Here is a 21,079-nt window from a genome sequence, read left to right as displayed (position 1 = left end):
ACCACAGTATCACTGTGCTTGATTGGCCCGCAAGCTCGCCTGACCTTAACCCCATAGAGAATCAAGAGGAAGATGAGAGACACCAGACCCAACAATGCAGACAAGCTGAAGGCTGCTATCAAAGCAACCTGGGCTTCAATAACACCTCAGCAGTGCCACAGGCTGATCACCTCCATGCCACGTCACATTGATGCAGTAATTGATGCAAAAGGAGCCCCGACCAAGTATTGAGGGCATTTACTGAACATACATTTCAGTAGAGCAACATTTCGAATTTTAAAAACATTTTTCAAGCGCGTGTTTTTTCACTTTTTCTTTTTGTATTGAAGAACTGAAATAAATTAACTTTTTGATGATATTCTAATTTAGTGAGATGCACCTGTATGTGCAATATTGATAAATGCAGTTTTGTGTTGCCCATATAGTCCAGCTTCGCATATTTTTACCCATTACCAACATTTGATGTATATTCATGTCACATGTCATGTGGGAGTATATAAAGCAGGTCCAGGAGCTAAACCCACTCTATACACATGGGTGTGTTAAGCGAAAAGTCCCACAAAATGGTAGTCAGATTGGGGTCATATGGCGCAGCTGTCCATTATGAAGGAGTTAGAAATAGAAAGCTGCAGCAGTGCTGGGATGAAATAAATTGCACAGCCAGGATACTTATTGCATGCAGCTCTTTTACGGCCTTGCAATCTGAGGGAATACAAGGTGCCGGACTCATTAAGAAAGCACATTCCACTTAATTAATTTGATACCACTTCTAAATGCGCCTCCGTATGCTGCGTCAGAGATGCTACTCTAATCGGGTACTGGAGCAGCATTTCTGGTGTACAAACGGCAGCATTTTTAATGAATTTGAAGGGCGGGGGTGGCCATGCCCCCGTGCAACCCTGACTCGGCCATAGCTCTGTCTAATTCGGCAGAGCTGAGTCAAACTGAAGAAAAATGGTAAAAGTCGCCATATTTTTACGAAATTCTCTGTTGCACAAAAAAAATGCATCTTTTCAAAAGCTTTTATGGCAGTTTTCTGCATAAAAACTTTGCTGAATCAGACCTTAAATCTTGTTAAGTATAAACATATTAAATTTTGATAACACTTGTGGCTTTGTTTTACAGCTTTGCTTTTAACAATGTACCTCCAACATATTATGCTGTGCTTGACTGCATTCATTGGCTTATCTACATGCAACCGCGTATATGTCCATCCATTCAATCTCCTGGCTTACAACAAGAGTGAATGTGATAAGATGGAGTCGCAGGATCACAGTGATGAGAAGATGTTTTCCCCTACAGCTATTGAATCAAAAGACAATGCTGAGGAAAAAAAAATCCAAGTGGAAGCAGAGGATTTTGGATCTGCAGAACGCTATCTGGTACCGCTGATTGGTGATCTTAGCTTTCGGGCTGTAGACGGATTGTGGAAACTACATAAAACAGAAACTATCCTAATATCCTACACTGATTTTTTTAGAACAATCATGTCATTTTACCATGGAGCATCTGGGAACACTTCTACAAGTTTACAAACATTTTTGGGATTACGTCACCCATTAGGGTTTACAAACTGCACTTCTAAAGTGAATGGTATAAACATATTCTCAAAGCTCAAAAGTATTGATCAGGCTTTCTGTTCTAAAGATTCGATAAGCACTACACATAGAAGAACTGCGTTCATATTTGTTTCTCCAAATGTCCCTCTGTCAGAGAACTTTGTTCATGGATTAACACTAAATGTTGACAGCTTGTACGTAAGGGCTGTGGACTTCAAAGATTCTGCTAAGGCTGTGAAATCAATCAATGAATTTCTGGAATTGATACTGCCGGCAAATACTAAAACTGGATTAACTTCCATTGATGGAACCACCAACTTTATGTACAGTAGTCATGTTCATTTTAAAGGTAGGTTAATGCTATGAAATTTGTTATTTGCAGTTTGGACAGTATATTTCAGCACTCCAATGCACTTTTGCATTGAAATCTACAAGTTGTTAATCAGGTTTTTATGTAGCAAATGATATAAGCAGCCATTATAGTCATACCCCAACATGAATTTGCAGATTGAAGTGTCTCTAAATGTCTGAAGGTTACCAGATAGTCATTACAGGAGGGATATCTTCTCCCCTTTGCAGATAGTGCTACCTCTAGTTTTTTCACCCGATACTCTCTATCCTTTAATAAAGCGTGTATAATCTTACTTGGCCTGTCCAGACTGCATTGTGTGTGATCTTCTCTGTCTCTATACACACTACAATCCCAGTTACAGAAAAGACAAAAAAGGAGCACCAGCCGACACTACTGAGTATGTATATCACAAAAGGTACGATGTCATTTTATTTACTTTGCAGTAGGGGAGAGGATCCATCTTTGCCCCCCCTAATCCTGGTAACACAGGTAAGCTACGACTCAGACCTTCCGCCGCAGCAGTCCGGTGGAGGCGCACTCTCCTGCTTGGTGAGAACAGACCTTCTTGTTCCACCTTTCCTCTTCCTTAGTCTGGATGGCAACGCCACCCTGTCATTATCTCCTTTGCAATCTTCACTGCTTCAAAACGACCACACTTCAGGAAAAAATTTTTGTACATAAAAAAAAATACAAACAAGTTTTTTCTTTTTTTTTATGATCAAATAAAAATTTGTACGCATGCACAGTTGGATAGTCTGGTTCTCAACGCAGTCATCAGGACATTACTGTACATGTGCCAACCGTACAGTCAGCTGGAGGAGCAGGTCACAGAGAAGAGTCAGTCACTGACAGGAGGCCGGCGCTGGGAGGAGAAAGAGGCTAAAGAGCGGTATGTGCAGGCCAAACACCTGCACTTGCCAACTCAACTCACCAATGGATTACGAGTCAAGGGAGACACTAACTTAAATTATAGAGCTATGGAAGTAATCGTCATTACCAGTACTTTACTGTGATGACGTTACTTTCGGGTCCAAAAACCTGCTGATAGGTTCCTTTTAAAAATGTTAGAAGGGATTAACCCTATAAAAATGTTGAAGATTAAAAACTGCATGCACAACCTCCTAGATTAAAACCATAGTACAATTCAATAACAATATTAAGAGGTTAGGACTGTGACATGTGTTGGTAGCTTTTGAATGTAAATTAATTTGTTATGCTAGTGGATCTTATAAATGTAGCATCCAGATTTAATATGACTACATGAGTAAACAAAATACTTACAATTAGTGTTGAGCGATACCTTCCGATATCGGGAAATATCGGATCGGATTGGATCGGACCGATACCCAAAAAGTATCGGATATCGCCAATTCCGATACCGGAAACCAATGCAAGTCAATGGGACACAAATATCGGAATGAAAATAAACCCTTTCTTTCCTTGTAGGTTAATTCTACATGAAGGAAAACAACTAAGAATAATGTAGAATGTATTACATGAAAAGCCGGCAATTCAGCAGCGGCATACACCGGTACCCGACAATTTACAACAGAAAGAATAGAGCATCACACATAGATTAGATAGATAGAAACATGTCAGTCACACATATAAGAAGTACAGTGATAGTGTTGATTACTGTACTTGTCATTTAGTGTTAAAGGATTTATTAAAAAAAGTAATAGTATTTTCATGCACCGTCTCTTTAAAAAAGCCGGCCGGCAATTCAGCATCGGTACCCGACAATTTAGAATAGAAAGAATAGAGCATCACACATAGATTACATACATAGAAACATGTCAGTCACATATATAAGAAGTACAGTGATAGTGTTGATTACTGTACTTGTCATTTAGTGTTAAAATAAAGGATTTATTAAAAAAAAAAAAATTGGCGTGGGGTTCCCCGCAATTTTAGTCTCTAGCGGAGGTTAAGCAGATGGCTGGGGCAGATGTTTGAAGCCTGGGAAGAGGGTAATACCCACGGAGCTTCCCAGGCTACTAATATCAGTCCCCAGCTGAATACCTAGCCTTTACTAGCTATTAAAATGGGGGACCCCCAAAAAAATGACGTGGGGTCCCCCCCTATTTTAATAGCTAGCAAAGGCTAGGCAGACAGCTGGGGGCTGATATTAATCGCCCAGGAAGGGTGCCATGAATATTGGCCCCTTTCCCAGGCTAGAAACACCAGCCGTCAGCCGCCCCAGAAATGGCGCATTCATAGGATGCGCCAATTCTGGCACTTAGCCTCGCTCTTCCCACTGCCCTGTAGCGGTGGCAGTGGGGTAATAGGGCTGGGGTTGATGTCAGCTTATAATGCCAGCTGACATCAAGCCCAGGTTAGTAATGGAGAGCCGTCTATAAGACACCCCCATTACTAACCCCATAGTCAAAGTTAAAAAAACAAAACACAAACACCCAGAATAAAGTCCTTTAATTGAAATAAACTCACAATTCTTTATTGTTCTAAATTAAACCATACTTACCATCATGCCCATTCCAGCTGAAGCCAACGATCTCCTGCAATAAAAGTAAAATAATAAAGCAACCTCATCCTTACCTTTCCATGGTTCCCACGACGGCTCCAGCTCTGCTACACTGACATCACCCTACCTCAGGCCTTCTGTTTGCCTTCTCTACTCAGATGGACATATTGTTCCTCCTGACTCCAAATTGGCCCCTACAGGGGTGTGGGGAATGCATTGCTAAATGTAAACCACTCCTCTCCTGCCCTTTCTTGCTGTGGGATAGGATTTATATCACTGCACTCCTTATGCCACTGCACTATCCATCTTAGAAGCAGGAGGAACAAGATGACATTGGGCGCCAGGTAGACTGATGATGAGAAAAGTATAGCTATTTTCAGTCCCATGGTAGAGGTTCGCTTTCAAGTGGTCGTGTCACCAGTTCAAAAGTGACCAGTTTTGCTCTTATTTTGCTAACATTGCTCCCATGAGTATAATTTTTTTTCAAATCCACCATTCTGCAGAGCAACCTAATGACATGCCCCCGGAGAACCCTGTGAGCCACTTGGTAGACGCTACAAATATTATCACTAAATAAATAGGCCCAAATCTCTGGAACCATATAGTGGATTTAAAAAACAAATCAAAAAGGCATATACAGGAATAACACGAGACCAAAAACTGGCCACTTTTTTGTCATAGTGGCAGGTCCTCTTTAAGTTTTAATAGTGGTACATAGGGTGTAATTCTGGAAGGTTGATGAATTAGTGCCTGTAATGAAATGAAACCATAAAGTATGTGGCTAACAAGTACTTTTTTATTGCAGGTAAAGTAGCTAATTCTTACTTAATTCCAAACCGTCAACCCTTCTGGATTGGGCCAAACAATGTCGTTTTGGTTCCTATGATTTCAGTATCAGGAATGTTTGCCATTATTGAAGATATTACCACAAATCAGTTATTGATAAAGATTCCCCTATGTGATAATGATTTCCTGCTACTGGCCCAGCCTATAAATGGAAACACCCTTGAGAACATCGAATCTTCCATGGGATGGGGAACATATTTGAATTGGATAGACACTTTATATAAATCACAAAAAAGGTAAGACATACAACTCCCAAAGACTATATGTAAAATGATGGAGAATGTGGAGTCATTAATTTACTGAAAATATATATATATTTTTTTTTACAGATACATCAATTTAATTATACCAAAGCTAAAAATAGAACTTTCATACAATATTCAAGATGTTCTTTCCAGTATCAATGTGTTTGAACTGCTGGGGAAAAATGCTGACTTCAGTAAAATGAGCAAAGCAGACATAAATGTGGGAAAGGTAATAATCTTAGTTAATAAGAATCTATTTCTCCCTATCTCATCTGTTATGAGAGTACAGGTGCTGCACATTACTTCTACATACCAACTGAACTGATCCAATAGCTGGAGCCCCCATGTGCTGGAAGACATGGATGTCTCTAGTCTCATCCTGGTATATATGTCCCCCATTATGGTATATCTGACCCCCATCCTAAGCCAATCCTGGTATATATGTCCCTCATCCTGAGCCAATCCTGGTATATATGTTCCCCATCCTGGGCCGATCCTGTGATATATGCCCCATCCTGGACCAAAAATTGTATATACAGTGGGGAAAATAAGTATTTGATACACTGCTGATTTTGCAAATTTTCTCACCTACAAAGAATGGGGAGGTCTGTAATTTTTATCATAGGTACACTTCAACTGGGAGAGACAGAATCTAAAAAGAAAAAACAGAAAATTACATTGCACGATTTTGAAATACTATAATTAAATTGCATTTTATTTCATGAAATAAGTATTTGATCACCTACCAACCAGCAAAAATTCTGTCTGTCACAGACCTGTTAGTTTTCTTTAAGAAGCCACCCTACTCTACAATCATTACCTATATTAATTACACCTGTTTGAACTTGTTAACTGTATAAAAGACACCTATTCACACACTCAATCAATCACATTCCAGCCTCTCCACCATGGCCAAGACCATATTGCTGTGTAAGCACATCAGGGACAAAATTGTAGACTTGCACAAGGCTGGGATGGGTAACCAGACAATAGGCAAGCAGCTTGGTGAGAAAGCAACCACTATTGGCACAATCATTGGAAAATGGAAGAAACACAAGATGATTGTCAATCTTCCTCGGTCTGGGGCTCCATGCAAGTACTCGCCTTGTGGCGTAAGGATGATTCTGAGAAGGTCAGGAATCAGCCCAGAACTATACTGGAGGACCCAGTCAATGACCTGAAGAGAGCTGGGACCAGTCTCAAACATTACCTTTAGTAACACACTACGCCGTCATGGATTAAAATTCTGCCCGGCAAGCAAGGTCTCCCTGCTCATGTCAGCACATGTTGAGGCCAGTTTGAAGTTCACAAATGACCATCTGGATGATCCAGAAGAAGCATGGGAGAAGGTCATGTGGTCAGATGAGACCAAAATAGAACTTTTTGGTATCAACTCCACTCACCGTGTTTGGAGGAAAAAGAAGGATGAGTTCAACCCCAAGAACACCATCCCATGAAGTATGGTGAGGGAAATATCATCCTTTTGGGGTGCTTTTCTGCAAAGGGGACAGGACGACTGCATCATATTGAAATTGAAGGGAGGATGGATGCACTTTAGCTTGCAAGTAAGGGGTAGTGCATGAGACATCACTGGCATTCCCCCTTCAGAAACTTGCATACCAACACCAGCTACCTGTTATGCACACGCCCAGACTGACTGGCATGTGCGGGTGTTGTGGTTCCACTGGACCATGGACCGGAGAGTGCCTGGAGGGGCGTGACTAAGTATCTGGCCGATCCGACCAAGGTGGCACGACGGCATACGACGCCAGTGCACCAGGGAGAAACCGGGCAGAGGGACCAGGTGCTACTCCAGGTCAAACTCCGGACACGGGGGTTGACCCACACTGGGATTACTGGAACAGGCAGGTTAGGCTGGCACAGACTGGTGGATGTAAGCAAACATGGCAGGTATGCAGATGGGTGGATACAGGCGAGTATGCAGGCAGGAAGGTACTGGCCAAAAGGACGGGCTGGAGCACAGAGAGGTTAAGACCCAGTACAGACTGGGTCACAGAACCGCAGATGCGGTAGACAACCACAGCAGAGAGGGAACGCCCGAAGCGGTGGGCAAGAACAGAGCAGGACGGGGCTGCAGGACAGGACTGCCGGAGCAGCGGGCAGAAGCAGGGCTGGGCGGAAACCGCAGAAGCAGTAAGCAAGATAAGAGCAGAGCAGAAACCGCAGGAGTGGCAAGCAAGGCAAGAGCAGAGTGAAAACCGCAAGAGCGGCAAGCTAAGCAGGAGAAGAGCGGACACCGCAGAGCGGTAAACAAGGCAGGAGCAGAGCAGAAACCGCAAGAGCGGCAAGCTAAGCAGGAGCAGAGCGGACACCGCAGAGCGGTAAACAAGGCAGGAGCAGAGTAGAAACCGCAAGAGCGGCAAGCTAAGCAGGAGCAGAGCGGACACCGCAGAGCAGTAAACAAGGCAGGAGCAGAGCAGAAACCGCAAGAGCGGCAAGCTAAGCAGGAGCAGAGCGGACGCCGCAGAGCGGTAAACAAGGCAGGAGCAGAGCAGAAACCGCAAGAGCGGCAAGCTAAGCAGGAGCAGAGCGGACACCGCAGAGCGGTAAACAAGGCAGGAGCAGAGCAGAAACCGCAAGAGCGGCAAGCTAAGCAGGAGCAGAGCGGACACCGCAGAGCGGTAAACAAGGCAGGAGCAGAGCAGAAACCGCAAGAGCGGCAAGCTAAGCAGGAGCAGAGCGGACACCGCAGAGCGGTAAACAAGGCAGGAGCAGAGCAGAAACCGCAAGAGCGGCAAGCTAAGCAGGAGCAGAGCGGACACCGCAGAGCGGTAAACAAGGCAGGAGCAGAGCAGAAACCGCAAGAGCGGCAAGCTAAGCAGGAGCAGAGCGGACACCGCAGAGCGGTAAACAAGGCAAGGGGATAGGACTCTGTTCACAAAGAACAGACGGAGAAGGAAAGGCAGAACCAGAAGCACGCACAGTACTTACATAGAAGTAGCGAGCGTACACTAAATTCACAACAGAGGTACAGAGACGACGAGAAGGAATTTAGGAGCGGGTTCAGACTCTGCAGAAAGACGCAGAAAACAGACATAGAGGGAAAAGGGAGACAAGGTTAAAGTAGAAACGAGGCACAGACAACAGGGAACAGAGGAATGGGAACAGAGACAGCAAGGCAGGAACACAAACAGGACTCTGTTCAGACGGGAACAGATACCGCAAGGCAGGAACACAAACAGGACTCTGTTCAGACGGGAACAGATACCGCAAGGCAGGGACACAAACAGGACTCTGTTCAGACGGGAACAGATACCACAAGGCAGAGACACAAACAGGACTCTGTTCAGACGGGAACAGATACCGCAAGGCACAGACAGGCAGATCTAGGAATACGGCCCCTAGAAGGCGAAAGAACAGGCAAGAAGCGTGTTCACAAGAACAGACCACAGTTCAGACACAGAACTGGAAAACAGGCAGGAAAACAGGATAGGACCTGGCATGTCAGAGACAAAAAGCCAACTGACAAGAAACAATGCTCAGGCGCCATCTCGAGGAAGAAGGTGGTATAAATACCCAAAGATGGACAGCAATAGGCTGAAGGTGCAACAGGGGCGTGTCCGCAGCAGGTACAAGAAACAGGAAGTTCAGCGGGCATCGCCCTATGCAGCCAAAGTGGAGCAGAGCAGAGCACAAGGAAAGAAGCCAGACCAGGAAGCTGGGCGGGAGATGAAGTTTGCGATCTTGCATGATGAGAGATGGAACACCATGCAAGAACGCCGCCAGGTATGCTACAGTACCCCCCCCCCTTACGCCCCCTCTTCTTCAGGCCTGCAAGGATCTTCCGCAGGGAATTTGGGGGCCAATCCCTCTCTTCAAGGAGATTACTTCTATTGTCCACAGGAGGAGACAAAACTGGTCTCATAATCTGGATGGCTAGGATACGACTTCCCATCCAGCCATCTTCAGCAACAGATAAAACGGGTGAAGTACCAGAAACAGCACACAAAAAAGTCTCTCTACATTTATTTTTAGGCAGCACCCCAAAAAGTTCAGGAGACAACTGGAGGTCCTCTGCCGGGTTGGAGGGGTGCAGAGACTCGGGGGTAGCCTCTGCTTCGGGGTACATCTTGTCAAGCTCACAGGATGAAATGGGCAAAGTATCAGGTACAAGGTGTAGAGAAGACACTGCCTCTTTGTTATGTGGTGGTACCCCGGAGGATTCAGGAGACGACTGGAGGTCCTCCGCCTGGTCGGAGGGGTGTAGAAACTCGGGGGTAACCTCTGCTTCGGAGTACACTAGGTCGGACTCACTGGAAGAAGCGGGCGAGGTATCAGGTACCGAGTAAAGGAGAGTCTCAGTCCATTCGCTATCAGGTAGCACCCCGAAGGGTTCAGGAGACGACTGGAGGTCCTCCGCCTGGTCGGAGGGGTGTAGAGACTCGGGGGTAACCTTTGCTTCGGAGTACACTAGGTCGGACTCACTGGAAGAAGCGGGCGAGGTATCAGGTACAGAGAATAGGAGAGTCTCTGTCCTTTCGCTACCAGGTAGCACCCCGAAGGGTTCTGGAGACAACTGGAGGTCCTCCGCCTGGTCAGAGGGGTGTAGAGACTCGGGAGTAACTACCACTTTGAGGCACCCATTGTCAGGCCCACAGGACTGAGCGGACGAAGTATCGGGTACCGGGTATAGGGAAGTCTCTCTCCAATTGTCATCGAGTGGTATCCCGGAGGATTCAGGAGGCAACAAGGGGTCCTCCGCCAGGTAGTAGAGGTGTACAGACTCGGAGGTAAACACAGCTTCGGAGCATCCTTGGACATGCACACTGGTTAAAGTGGGTGTAGAATCTGATGCCAGGTGCAGGAAGCTCTCCTGTGTGGACTCTGGATGGGTAGCAGTCTCTTCTGGCTGGAGAACTGGTGCACCACCCACGCACATCACCCGCTGGGGCTTCTCCAGGATACAGGAAGATGAAGCTTCAGTAGGGACTTCAAGGTTGGGGTCAGGAGGTCTCAGGGAGGACAGACCCTGGCGTGACGGCTTGCCTCTGCGTCTAGCACGTCTGGACTGCCTCTTGAGGTTGGGAGCAGTATTCCGGAGAGTGTAGTCATCCTGAGTGGATTCAGGGCAAGCAACAGTCTTTTCGGGCAGGAGAACTTGTGCGCTACCTATGCACATTACCCGTCGGGGCTGCTCCGGGATACAGGGAAGTGAAGCTTCAGCAGGGGCTTCAGGGTTAGGATCATCGAAAGCCAAAAGGAAGGCCACCAGGAAGGCCTGTAGGTCAAGAACGATAGGATCCTGTGCTTCCCATAGGGGGTTGATCCATTCCAAGGCATCACCCGCTAGGTTGGACATTATAAATCCCACCTTAACCCGATCAGAAGAATAAGCATTAGCATAGAACCGGAACTGCAGCAAGCATTGCCACACAAACGCACGGCATTGTTTTGGATCCCCGTAGTACCGTGGTGGATCCGCGGGAGCAGGTGCAGCTTCAGCAGGGACTCCAGGGTTGGGGTCATCGAAGACCATTAGGAAGGCCACCAGGAAGGCCTGCAGGTCAAGGACGATAGGATCCCAAGCTTCCCATAGGGGGGTGACCCACTTCAAGGCATCCCCCGCTAGGTAGTCAATTATAAATGCCACTTTAGACCAATCAGAAGGAAAAGAAAGAGGGTAGAACTTGAAGTGCAGCATGCATTGCTCCACAAATGCACGACTTTGTTTTGGATCCCCATAGTACTGGGGCGGATCCGCAGGAACGGGTGCAGAAAGCTCCATCTGGACGGGTGCGAAATTAGCCTGGAACTCAGCTAGAGAAAAAAAAAAAAATTATTTATTTATTTTTAATGCACGTATTAGCTGGAAAACGTCTCAGAGAGCGAAGGCCGTGGGGCTCAACGGGAACCATGGCCTGAGCATGCTGTTATGCACATGCCCGGACTGACTGGCATGTGCGGGTGTTGTGGTTCCACTGGACCATGGACCGGAGAGTGCCTGGAGGGGCGTGACTAAGTATCTGGCCGATCCGACCAAGGTGGCACGACGGCATACGACGCCAGTGCACCAGGGAGAAACCGGGCAGAGGGACCAGGTGCTACTCCAGGTCAAACTCCGGACACGGGGGTTGACCCACACTGGGATTACTGGAACAGGCAGGTTAGGCTGGCACAGACTGGTGGATGTAAGCAAACACAGCAGGTATGCAGATGGGTGGATACAGGCGAGTATGCAGGCAGGGAGGTACTGGCCGAAAGGACGGGCTGGAGCACAGAGAGGTTAAGACCCAGTACAGACTGGGTCACAGAACCGCAGATGCGGTAGACAACCACAGCAGAGAGGGAACGCCCGAAGCGGTGGGCAAGAACAGAGCAGGACGGGGCTGCAGGAGCAGCGAGCACAAGCAGGGCAGGACAGGACTGCCGGAGCAGCGGGCAGAAGCAGGGCTGGGCGGAAACCGCAGAAGCAGTAAGCAAGATAAGAGCAGAGCAGAAACCGCAGGAGCGGCAAGCAAGGCAAGAGCAGAGTGAAAACCGCAAGAGCGGCAAGCTAAGCAGGAGCAGAGCGGACACCGCAGAGCGGTAAACAAGGCAGGAGCAGAGCAGAAACCGCAAGAGCGGCAAGCGGTGGTGGTGGAGCAGGATCATAGGAAGCAGGGCCCTCCATTCCCTCCCTCAGGAACCTGGCAGCGAAATCAGCAGCAGAAGAGATTAGATGCTGCAGGGCCGGTGTCTGGCTGCAGGGGATGAAGCAGAGCGGCATGCGCTGCTTTTCCGGTGGCCGCGGTCATCTTCTTGAAGCTGTGATCTACAGGAAAATAGCCACCCAAGCTAGCGCATGCACAGACTGGGATGTCGGCGGCCATTTTCCTGTAAATCACAGCTGCAGGAAGATGGCCACAGCCACTGGAAAAGCAGCGCACGCCGCTCTGCCTCACTGCCTGCAGCCAGACACCGGCCCTGCAGCATCTCACTTCTTCTGCCACCGCCGGGTACCTGAGGGAGGGAACAGAGGGGCCCTGCTTCCTATGACCCACTCCACCACCACCACAACACCCGGTACGTTCGGACCATACAACGTACCCCCCATTTTCCTCCCAAATTTTGGGGAAAAAAGTGCGTATTATGGTCCGAAAAATACGATAATCTCATTTTTCACATTTGTGGCTTTTTTTCTTTTTAGTTTTTGCATAAATCACTGAAACACACAAAATAGAATGACATTTCCTAATTTCTTCCTCTCACTGGTTTGCTTTGAAAATATATAAGGTGCACGCTCATAATACTGGGGCCTAGATAAGGCAACTGACATGTGAAGTAGGCTTTAGACTAAGGTTACATATACATGTTTTGTAGAGCTACTCATGGATTTTTACTTGATTAAATAACTTATTTAATTTATTTCATTGAAAGAAAGCTGAACAAGATTTCATAAACTTTTAAAATGCATTTCTTTTGACGGCAGTTGTAACTAGAGCGTTAAAAACAATCAGCAGTAGCAACATCGTCACTAATTTTAAGTAAAATGTTAAAAGGAAGCTATCTTCAGAAAATGACCCATTGATTAAACTAGGGTTTTGCATTAAATGTTGTTTTTTTAAAAATTTTTAGCAATGTTTTTATTTTTTTTTAACAGCACAATCTGTATTAAAAATATAATTCTTGTAATTGTCTCACTGGGCACCGGGCAGGGTCAGGTGTGACATTGCCTAATGTGATTGGTGGATCCTGTGTTATCATCATAGGCGGATTATAATGAGGACAATCTGGGCTACCGCCCGGGGCCTCGGGCCTCCAGGGGGCCTCGGGCTCCGGGGTGTCTATGGCCAGATTGCCCTCATTATATGTGCGGCGCCGCGGCACAAACTGGCAGACAGTGGCGGGGGGCCCCCGGACCGCTCCCCCAGCAGCGGCGCACGGATGCTGCTTCTTCTCCGGCCGGGCCAGCACTGCAGCTGTTAACTTCCCTGTACTGGCCCGGCCGCGTCACTGCTAGGAGACACAGCCCTGTGCGCGGCCGTGTCTCCTAACTGTGACGTCACGCAGTGCGCGCCCGGTCTGCAGTCCTGTACCGGAAAGGAGCAGGAGGACTGGAGCCGAGCCGGGGGATGGAGAGTCTGTGTGTGTCTGTGTCTGTGTCTGTGTGAGAGAGTGTGTGTGAGAGAGTGTGTATGTGAGAGAGTGTGTATGTGTGAGAGTGCGAGAGTGAGTGTGTGTATGTGTGCAGGCAGATATCATTGTGTGATGTCTGTTTATATGTATTTTTGTGTTTCAAATGTGTTTATGCGTGTATGTACAGTACAGACCAAAAGTTTGGACACACCTTCTCATTTAAAGATTTTCCTGTATTTTCCTGACTATGAAAATTGTACATTCACACTGAAGGCATCAAAACTATGAATTAACACATGTGGAATTATATACTTAACAAAAAAGTGTGAAACAACTGAAAATATGTCTTATATTCTAGGTTCTTCAAAGTAGCCACCTTTTGCTTTGATGACTGCTTTGCACACTCTTGGCATTCGCTTGATGAGCTTCAAGAGGTAGTCACCGGAAATGGTCTTCCAACAATCTTGAAGGAGTTCCCAGAGATGCTTAGCACTTGTTGGCCCTTTTGCCTTCACTCTGCAGTCCAGCTCACCCCAAACCATCTCGATTGGGTTCAGGTCTGGTGACTGTGGAGGCCAGGTCATCTGTCGTAGCACCCCATCACTCTCCTTCTTGGTCAAATAGCCCTTACACAGCCTGGAGGTGTGTTTGGGGTCATTGTCCTGTTGAAAAATAAATGATGGTCCAACTAAACGCAAACCGGATGGAATAGCATGTCGCTGCAAGATGCTGTGGTAGCCATGCTGGTTCAGTATGCCTTCAATTTTGAATAAATCCCCAACAGTGTCACAAGCAAAGCACTCCCACACCATCATACCTCCTCCTCCATGCTTCATGGTGGGAACCAGGCATGTAGAGTCCATCCGTTCACCTTTTCTGCGTCGCACAAAGACACGGTGGTTGGAACCAAAGATCTCAAATTTGGACTCATCAGACGAAAGCACAGATTTCCACTGGTCTAATGTCCATTCCTTGTGTTCTTTAGCCCAAACAAGTCTCTTCTGCTTGTTGCCTGTCCTTAGCAGTGGTTTCCTAGCAGCTATTTTACCATGAAGGCCTGCTGCACAAAGTCTCCTCTTAACAGTTGTTGTAGAGATGTTTATGCTGCTAAAACTCTGTGTGGCATTGACCTGGTCTCTAATCTGAGCTGCTGTTAACCTGCGATTTCTGAGGCTGGTGACTCGGATAAACTTATCCTCAGAAGCAGAGGTGACTCTTGGTCTTTCTTTCCTGGGGCGGTCCTCATGTGAGCCAGTTTCTTTGTAGCGCTTGATGGTTTTTGCAACTGCACTTGGGGACACTTTCAAAGTTTTCCCAATTTTTCGGACTGACTGACTTTCATTTCTTAAAGTAATGATGGCCACTCGTTTTTCTTTACTTGGCTGCTTTTTTCTTGCCATAATACAAATTCTAACAGTCTATTCAGTAGGACTATCAGCTGTGTATCCACCAGACTTCTGCACAACACAACTGATGGTCCCAACCCCATTTATAAGGCAAGAAATCCCACTTATTAAACCTGACAGGGCACACCTGTGAAGTGAAAACCATTTCCGGTGACTACCTCTTGAAGCTTATCAAGAGAATGCCAAGAGTGTGCAAAGCAGCCATCAAAGCAAAAGGTGGCTACTTTGAAGAACCTAGAATATAAGACATATTTTCAGTTGTTTCACACTTTTTTGTTAAGTATATAATTCCAAATGTGTTAATTCATAGTTTTGATACCTTCAGTGTGAATGTACAATTTTTATAGTCAGGAAAATACAGAAAAATCTTTAAATGAGAAGGTGTGTCCAAACTTTTGGTCTGTACTGTATATGTCTGTATATGTTTGTGTGTGCGTGATTGCATGCGGCCTCCCGCTGTGTATAGATGGCGCCGTGCGGCCTCCCGCTGTGTATAGATGGCGCCGTGCGGCCTCCCGCTGTGTATAGATGGCGCCGTGTGGCCTTCCGCTGTGTATAGATGGCGCCGTGCGGCCTCCCGCTGTGTATAGATGGCGCCGTGCGGCCTCCCGCTGTGTATAGATGGCGCCGTGCGGCCTCCCGCTGTGTATAGATGGCTACATGTGGCCTCCTGCTTTGTGTAGATGGCGCCGTGCGACCTCCCGCTGTGTATAGATGGCTACGTGCGGCCTCCTTCTGTATATAGATGGCTACATGCGGCTTCCCACTTCCCACTGTGTATAGATGGCACCGTGCGACCTCCTGCTGTGTATAGATGGCTACTTGCGGCCTCCTGCTGTGTATAGATGGCACCGTGCGGCCTGCTGCTGTATATAGCTGGCTATGTGCGGCCTCCTGCTGTGTATAGATGGCTATGTGCGGCCTCCCGCTGTGTATAGATGGCTACGTGCTGCCTCCCGCTGTGTATAGATGGTTGTGTGTGACCTCCCGCTGTGTATAGATGGCACCGTGCGGCCTCCTGCTGTGTATAGCTGGCTACGTGCGGCCCCTTGCTGTGTATAGATGGCTACGTGCGGCCTCCTGCTGTATATAGCTGGCTATGTGCGGCCTCCTGCTGTGTATAGATGGGTATGTGCGGCCTCCCGCTGTGTATAGATGGCTACGTGCTGCCTCCCGCTGTGTATAGATGGTTGTGTGCGACCTCCCGCTGTGTATAGATGGCACCGTGCGGCCTCCTGCTGTGTATAGCTGGCTACGTGCGGCCCCCTGCTGTGTATAGATGGCTACGTGCGGCCTCCTGCTGTGTATATATGGCTACGTGCGGCCTCCCGCTGTGTATAGATGGCTATGTGCAGTCTCCTGCTGTGTATAGATGGCTATGTGCGGACTCCCGCTGTGTATAGATGGCTACGTGCGGCCTCTTGCTGTGTATAGATGGCACCGTGCGGCCTCCCACTATGTATAGATGGCTACGTGCGGCCTCCCGCTGTGTATAGAAGGCTACATGCGGCCTCCCGCTGTGTATATATGGCTACGTGCGGCCCCCTGCTGTGTATAGATGGCTATGTGCGGCCTCTTGCTGTGTATAGATGGCTACGTGCGGCCTCTTGCTGTGTATAGATGGCACCGTGCAGCCTCCCGCTATGTATAGATGGCTACGTGTTGCCTCCCGCTATGTAAAGATAGCTACGTGCGGCCTCCTGCTGTGTATAGATGGCTATGTGCGGCCTCCCGCTGTGTATAGATGGCTACGTGCGGCCTACCGCTGTGTATAGATGGCTACGTGCGGCCTCCCGCTGTGTATAGATGACTACGTACGGCCTCCTGCTGTGTATAGATGGCTACGTGCGGCCTCCCACTGTGTATAGATGGCACCGTGCGGCCTCCTGCTGTGTATAGATGGCTACGTGTGCTCCATATTGAGTCATACAATTAATGTAAGGCTATGTGGCCATGATGCAGAAATGCTCCGGATTTTTTTTGAGCGTTTCTGCATCTCCCTGGCAGAAAAAACGCATGCGGATTGTACTGTACATGCGGATTGTACATGCGTTTTTCCTGCCAGGGACATGCGGATGTGAAGCATCCTTCACATGCATTTGTGCATGCGGGTTGACATGCGCTTTCCAAACGATTTTAGCATCACTTGGAAAGTGCTTGACAACTTGGTCACACTATATAAATCCATGCAACCAGCATGGATTTATATAGTGTGACCGTAATAGAATGGTAAAAAATAAAAAATATATACTTACCTTCTGATGGCCTGCCGAAGTCAGCTGTCGCGTGACCCGTCACATGACTAAATGACGTCACCACAGGTCCTTTTCAGACCATCGTGAGCTGCCGGCAAGCCAGGACGCATTGGATAAAGACACCGGGGGCCATCAGAAAGTAAGTATAATATTTAGTTTTTATTTTATTCTTTTTTCACAGGTTCTATGGTACCCGGGTCCGGAGGAGAGTCTCCTGTCCTCCACACCCGGGTACCATCCGCACATTAAAACGCATGGAATGCACATGTACAGATGCAGTGATGCGGATTCCATGTGTTCCAATGCAAGTCAATGGCGGCAAAAATGCAGCGCTTCCACAAAATAATTGGTAATGCTGTGGATTTTTCCACAATGATAATCCGCAGCGGAAATTTCCGCAGCATGTGCACAGCACACGTGGATTATCATTGGGGAACATAGCAGACCTTCTACCAAGCGTTTCTTAAGTGTTTCTGCAGCGGAATTGCCGCTACGGAAACGCTTAAAAAATGCATAGTGGGCACACAGCCTAAAAAAAAATATTATAATTAATATTGTGCCAAATTAATTTCACGTGAACTATCACATGATCTATCACAGGAGATCATGTGACATGTGATACATCAGGTGTGTGTGTGTGTGGGGTGGGGGGCCCGCGCCTTCTAAACTGCCCGGGGCCCTTGCTACGCTTAATCCACCCCTGGTTATCATTGTCTCTCCTGATAAGAAAACTTCTGTAAGTTCTTCCTGAAAGAACTGGAAGTAGGAGTCTTTAAATGCCAGTGAGAAATTTGCAAGATTCCCTTTTTTTAATAAAGATCATAATATGAAAAAAACAAGCAAACATATAACACAAAAACCTGAGAAACACTATGTCATTTTCTGATGTTAGCTTCCTACAATGCTTCCTACAACATCTTACAGTTCCAGCAAAATGGATGGGATTTATAGACCTCACTGTGCTTTTTTTTACGCAGCATAATCTGACCTGCTGTGCGTGCTTCAAATCCACAAACTGTCAATTTCTCTTGAGTTTTATGTGATATCATATAGAAAAAAAAGTGTGTAAAAACCACATCATCCAGAGAATTGTAATAAAAATAATGTTTATTGAAAATCTTTTAAAAGTACAGAAATAGTCAGCCAATGATTGGCATCAACATCCAGCTCAAGTAAATTATCATCAATCAAAATGTAGATCCTGGTTTAAGTAGAGTCAGTCAATCCAGGAAAAGGTCATCAGATAGTATAATCAATAGATGCATGATTAAGAGACATTCCATTGATTACAGAATAACAAAATCCAAAATACACAATTGTAGAGATAGGCTATGTGCCCACGATGCAGAAATGAAGCAGAAATTTCTGCAGCATTTCTGCATCTCCCTGGCAGAAAAAAACGCATGCAGATTGTGCATGCGTTTTTCCTGCAGAATACATGCGGATCCACATGCGGGTTCACATGCGTTTCCGCATGCAGATTGACAAGCGCTTTCCAGGCGATAGCATCACTTGGAAAGTGCTTGACAACTAGGTCACACTATATAAATCCATGCAAACAGCATGGATTTATACAGTGTGAACCGTAAAAATTAAAACAAATAAAGCTATACTCACCCCCGATGCCCGGCGTGGCTGCAGCGCTGCTTCCTGGCTGGTTCCCGGCTGCCGGCATATCGCGAGACAGAGCGGTGAAGGGCCTGCGGTCACATGACTGTGACGTCACCGCAGGTCCTCAAGCGATGCCGGCATTCAGAGAGAAGATGCCGGACAGGTGAATATAACTTTATTTGTTATTTTATTCTTTTTTTACAGGTACAATGGTACCCAGGTCTGGATGAGAGTCTCCTCTCCTCCAGAACTGGGTACCATCCGCACATAGAGACGCATAGAAGCCGCTTGTACAAATGTACAGTCGCGGTTTCTATGCGTCTCAATGCAAGTCAATGGCGGGAGTTCCGCTGCGCTTCCGCAAAATTAAATGACATGCTGCGGATTTTTGTACGTAGCATAAACGCTGCGGAAAAATCCGCAGCATGTGCATAGAACATGTGGAATCCCCTTGGGGACCATGGGGTGCGGATTACCTAGCGTTTCACAAGAGTTTCCGATGCGGAAATTCCGCAGCATAAACGCTTGAAAAACGCTACTTGGGCACCCAGCCATAGTGGAATGGAGTGACACAAATAACCCCTTCAATCAACTCTATATGAGGACAAACTCCCAATCAGGGCATAGTATAAAACACACAGAGTCACAGGATAAACATACTAAGCATATTACCAGAGCTGGGATGTGATGCCAGAGAATTCTGAGTATTATATTAATATTACTATAATTGCATAGAAGACATATTTTTGATACTCTTACAAGTGGCTAATTTAAGCGCTGAGTTTTATGTGCAGATTTTCCCCATAGAATTACATTAGATGCTGTAGATTATTGCGGTAGATGCATTATTTATGCATAGATGCTGTTTTAGTGCATTTAAATGCATGTAATCTGCACATGATTGAATCAATAATGATTTGTCATAGCAAAATATCAGAAAGTATCAAAAACAAAGCAGCTTTGTTTAAAACATGAGATACTAAAAAGAGACTAAAACCGTGGAGTCAAAACACAATAAAAACACATGTAAAATCAGACTAAAAAAACGCAATAAAAAAAAGCAAGTAACCTAATTTACATAATAGATGCAAAAAATCTGCAACATAAAAAACTCATATAGTCATCGTGTGAACATAGCCTTAGGCCACAGCCCCACTATCAGTATTTTTCTCAGGAGTGGGAGACAAAACCAGGTGAGGAACAATCAGAGAAAAGGTATAATAGAAACAAGTCACCAATTCTGCATTTATCACCCACTCCTGGTTTTGGCTCCCACTCCTGAGAAAAAATACTGACTGAATACTGACCAAATACTGATAGTGGGGCCATGGCCTAAGGCCGATCTTCATTTTTGTGCATATAATACCCACCATTCATCTTAACTTATCCTGATGCTCAGTTACAATGCTGTGTTGTTTTCATAGGTTATTAACACTGTTGATTTTGAGCTGGAAGAAAGTGATGCAGAATCAAATGGGGAAAACAATGCCACAGAATCCAAAGAAAAGCCAATGGAAGTAAAGCTTAACAAACCTTTCATTCTGGCCCTGTGTGAAGGCACTAGCAAGTCACAACTTCTGCTTGGAAGAGTGGTACACCCAACAAACAGCATTTAATATTCAAATTTGGAAACAATGTATTAACATATGTCTAGTTTTATAGGTGCTTGTATTATTGGTACAAATATTATATAATTCTAACTATTGAGTAGTAAATGTCAGAAAATAAAACAAAGAATGCTTGAAAAAGATGTTCACTTTGAATTCTAATATTATTAATAACAATATACACAATTTATTACCCTTATAAAGTGGTGTGTTCTTAGTTAAAAAAAAACCTTCTTTACAAGTACATGTTGGAAGTGTTATTTTCTGCTTTGTTCTGGCAGCCATTTTTCTAAAGTGATAGTATGATTCGAGTTACCGGATTTGTCGCCACATTGGTTTCTCAATATTCTGAATGGGCTTCTCAGTAATTGGCAAGAATTGTCTCTTTGCATGTGACGTGCCCCCTGGGCCTTGGGGTACTCGGCAGCCGGGCCTCAGGTCGCTGGGGGATATCACGGGAGCTGGCCCGGTCCGTGACCCAGGGCGGTCAGTAAAAGGGGAATAGTTATAGGGGATTTGGGAAAGTGTTCGTGATGCCACCTGTGGATTGCGGCTAGAGGGAGCCGCTGCTGCGGAGCAGTCCTCTGGAGCTGGTGTTACGGCAGCAGGGATGGCGTGGCTCTCCACAGGTAGAGCTAGC

General features: G+C 46.2%; 1 protein-coding gene across 1 annotated transcript in view; it reads left to right on the top strand.

Annotated features, from left to right (window-relative positions):
* Window positions 1–20,582, top strand: part of AGT (angiotensinogen) — a 120,061-nt gene extending 99,479 nt beyond the window's left edge. Inside the window, exons 2-5 of the mRNA XM_073671439.1 lie at window positions 1,126–1,908; window positions 5,199–5,475; window positions 5,569–5,713; window positions 20,257–20,582. Of these exons, the coding sequence (XP_073527540.1) occupies window positions 1,126–1,908; window positions 5,199–5,475; window positions 5,569–5,713; window positions 20,257–20,448 (1,397 nt within the window). The 3' untranslated portion in view covers window positions 20,449–20,582. The remainder of the gene's footprint in view (window positions 1–1,125; window positions 1,909–5,198; window positions 5,476–5,568; window positions 5,714–20,256) is intronic.
* Window positions 20,583–21,079: the final 497 nt, after the last annotated feature.

This window comes from Phyllobates terribilis, unplaced genomic scaffold, assembly GCF_046119375.1.
Source record: "Phyllobates terribilis strain yellow unplaced genomic scaffold, ASM4611937v1 Scaffold_3__8_contigs__length_932513732, whole genome shotgun sequence".
NCBI lineage: Eukaryota > Metazoa > Chordata > Amphibia > Anura > Dendrobatidae > Phyllobates > Phyllobates terribilis.
This window is presented reverse-complemented; position numbering and strand designations above follow the sequence as displayed.